This window comes from Olea europaea, chromosome 12, assembly GCF_002742605.1.
Source record: "Olea europaea var. sylvestris chromosome 12, O_europaea_v1, whole genome shotgun sequence".
NCBI classification, from domain to species: Eukaryota; Viridiplantae; Streptophyta; class Magnoliopsida; order Lamiales; family Oleaceae; genus Olea; species Olea europaea.
In genome coordinates, this window is record NC_036248.1 from 5140419 (window position 1) to 5144339 (window position 3921).

General features: G+C 34.7%; 1 protein-coding gene across 1 annotated transcript in view; it reads left to right on the forward strand.

Moving 5' to 3' along the window:
- Positions 1-2442: 2442 nt before the first annotated feature.
- LOC111406472 overlaps positions 2443-3921 on the forward strand; it is a 2627-nt gene continuing 1148 nt past the window's right edge. The window contains exons 1-5 of the mRNA XM_023035891.1: positions 2443-2906; positions 3005-3158; positions 3273-3385; positions 3545-3661; positions 3909-3920. Coding sequence (XP_022891659.1) covers positions 2799-2906; positions 3005-3158; positions 3273-3385; positions 3545-3661; positions 3909-3920 — 504 coding nt within the window. The 5' untranslated portion in view covers positions 2443-2798. The remainder of the gene's footprint in view (positions 2907-3004; positions 3159-3272; positions 3386-3544; positions 3662-3908; position 3921) is intronic.

The following is a 3921-nucleotide window of genomic DNA, read 5'->3' on the forward strand; positions in this document are numbered from 1 at the left end:
CATCACCCAATTGATTCTTGAAGTGAAATCTTGAATCTTGAAGTAGATTACCTTGTTTTTGCCTTGTTCTTCCTCTCCAAATCCTCCAAAATTGTGTATAATCCCCTCCAATTCTGTAAAAGTGGCGTTCCCTCATTCTGGTCGAGTTTTAGTTTATATAGAACCCTAAAAATCTCCTTTCCATAAGAGTTTCGGCGAAATAAGAAAACTGCTGAATCGGCCCCGAATCTTGTTCTATGCGACTGCATAGTACATTTCCATGCTGTCGCATAGAGTAAAAAATTTGAGAAAAAGTTCTCGGGAGGCTTCTATGCGACCGCATAGAATTTATACTATGCGACCGCATAGTTATACCGTTCTTTCCGCTGGACATCTTTTAGTATTTTGATCATAACTTTCTCTCTTGATCTTCGATTGAAGTGATTCAAAGTGCATTGTGAAGAAAACTCAAAGATCTACACTTTTGATAGAAATAGGCTTCCTTAAATTCTGATGTTTACTATGTCAAAAATGGATCTCAAGTAGAGATTAAAAATCACGAGCATAACTTTTTCGCTTGAAAGTTGATACTTGATAATACTTCGATCATATTTCACCTCTTGACTCCTTTCCTCATCTGATTAACCTCTAACACTCTTGAATCTTCATTTCATTTCCCGTCTCATCTATGGATTATTTGCAACTTGGTCCTCGAACTATCACTTTGCTCTATTTTAGTCTTTTTTCGGCTATTTTCTTCTGAATTTCACCATGTTCATCGGTATTCCCTACAATTCACAAATATAACGAGATTAAGTCACAATTTAATCATTTTGCTCATTATTAAGTCATGTTTGTGGCGTAAATAAGTGTGCAAAAACACACTTATCAATGCCTAAACAGTGAAATGAGAAAACTAATGCACCCAAAGAGAAATAAAAACTTCTTTGATTCTTGCCATGTAAATTATTGACGAAAATTTCATTGGCTTGAGACTTTTCTCTTAAGGATCGGATCCACAAATGGGATCGAAATGCAAAAATTAACGACTAGACCCAAAAAAATTAATTATTTTTTCTCTGTTGGTAGTATCATTTGAAAGCCGACAAAAGTTTATTGATTAATTTTGAAACAAATTTAAGAAAAAATTGTTCGTTCATTTTTGCACTTCTTGTTGGATGTTTTGTGAGGCACGAGAACCTTTACTGGCTTATCTAAAATGGGAAAATTTTCTAAGACTATATACGCTTCAATTTTGAAAATAATTGTCTACACTTAGTGGAGAAATTGGATGGAAATGAATGAAAATGACCTTTTGTACGATCAAGGATGATAATACCAAAAAGTAGAAGTTAAGGCCGTTCTGTATGATAACTAATTACCCTTTTTATTATTATAATCAAATTCTTGCTTAGCCGTTTCATTGTTTGATAATTTTAGGGTAGAAATGAAAAGGGTCACCCAGCAACATTTCCATCCCAACTAAAGACCTTTTTGTCTTCAAATATATATAAAAAATAAAAAATAAAATAAAAGAATTAGCACACCAACCAATTATTTGTACACGTAAACATAACTTTCCATTTAAAAAGATAACGTCAATATCACTTATTGCTTGTAAAGATAAAAAAAAACAAACAAACAAAAAACAATTTGATCAATAAAGATAATTAACATATTGATTAATTACTCACATACATGAATAAATAGTTATTTAGATAAAGATAGACATTAACAAAATATTTAATTTAGCTAATATTTCTTATTATGTCTTGAAACAAGTGTGTTGTAGATCTGATTCATTTTCGTTAGCATTCATCCTTTCGAATTGGACAACATCACAGATCATCATTTCAATGTTAAACTCATTTACATCTTCAAGACATATTCTCAAGCGCAAGACGAGCCATAACATAAGGGGCGAACTTACTCTTTGTGGAATTGACCTATATATCTTCTTATCTTGATATGTTTGTATCAGGCTAGCACGTATTTATCTAATGTCAAGTATGCTCCCAAAACACCAAAGAGTCTCGGTTTAAAAAGCATTTGAGTAGAAATGTACTATTCTCCCGATTAATTGGTGGATGATGCTAGGCTCAAATTTCCTCTTGCTCATTGGAGGGTGTTGCGTTCTACTCCCTTTGATTTAGCAAGTAATCGAGTGACTTTGTTCTTTAGTTAGTTGTCTATCTATTGATAATGAAGTCAATTTTATTTATTTATTTTGCTATTTTATCACATAAAACAAAACATTAGGCATACTTACTGAAATTTTTGGTTCATTTGGCATTTTGTTACATAATAAAACAACACATTTTTGCAAGTTTAATTTATTAATTTGAGTGGTGATGTCAACATTCTATTTATTTATTTGCATTTTGTGGATAAAACGACCTATTTTGCAAATTCTCTCCCCTTTCCTGGCAAGAGTCAAGTAATGCGAAAAACACCATGGTTGCGTATGCTAGTGATTCGATAAGAAAGCCGCTAACTTGAGCACTTTCCTTTCGGGCATCAGCTCTGTGCTGACCTATGCACCATGGCTGCGCACATTGGTGGAAATAGCAATAAAGTGGCTAACATAAGCACTTCCCCTTCCGGCTTAACCTCTATATAAATCCACGATTCTCGGTGCCCAAAGTTTCAACCATAACCCGTTCACCCCGACCCACTTCCCAACCTGCGCGCATTTCTTCACTCTCTGCTACATACACAGGAATCTATACATACAAATTCAAATAAATATATCTATATATTTATATACTTCTCTCTTTCTCTTTCTACATTCGAAGAGGAAGAGCCGGTGAAGAACAGAGATGGTGTCGACGAGGCGAAGTGGATCTCTGCCGTCGAATAATAATAATAACAACAACAAAAATAAGAAATCTTCTCCAGCGGAGTCTTCATCTCCTAAGCGTCAAAAGGCACTCTCCTCTATCTCTCTCTAGTTTTTATTATTTCTAAATCGTTCAACTTGGACCGTTGATTTTGAAAATTTAATTTAATTTTTATTTTTCGATAGGGTGAGAGTAGTAATTGTAATGGAAGCAATTCAAAAGCATCGGAGAAATCAACTCCGCCGGCAGAGAATCCAAAGGAGAACAGCTCCACCGATCTACCGGAACTTCCGGTTGCAGCTGCCTCCGTCTCCGACGTCACTCCTATAGTTGCAGAAGGCTAGAGTTTATCTAATTTTTGAAATTAAACAAATTCATATTCTTTGTATGTGCTCGTAAAATACTGAAAACGTGGGGCTTTTTGTTTTTTATTTTTTATTTTTGGAAATTTAGGGACCAAGCCGGTTATAGCCGACAAGATAAAGAGCTCAACCACTTCCTGTAAACAGCGTCAAGGTCAAGAAACCACCTGGCCTTGGTGTAGGCTTCTCAGTGAATTCCCAAAGGTAATTTATTTTTCCTTTAACTGGATTTTTAAATGTTTTTGGTATAAAGCGGTGGTCCTGGCTTCGTTTATTAATTTCATATTCTGAATGTTGAATTTTAATATCTATTATCGGGGTTTTGAAATTGAAGGATAAAATGCTTTTGTTGTTTAATTGCAGAACCCAAGTGTTTCAGTTTGTACTACCATTTTCTCGGTGGGGTCGAGTAAACGTGCTAATCTTTCGATCCGAGATCAAACCGTTAGTGCAATTTTGTGTTTCATAAGGCTTACTCAGGTATTGCTTCAGTTTGAACTTGGCCGCAAAGTCTTCTTTCTGGTGCAGATATTATAGGAGTTTCTGAAATCACAGTGAATCTTTTTTAATATATCAATCCTTTACTTCCCATAAATGTGGCTATGGGTTGTTACATAGAAAATAACAAAGTATGTGGCTTTCTTCAGATGCAATGACTTTGCATCCACTTGAATTTCATTTTGTCAACATCCCACTTGAGTACTAATTGTTTGTGGAACATGATCAGCACGAGGGGAAAT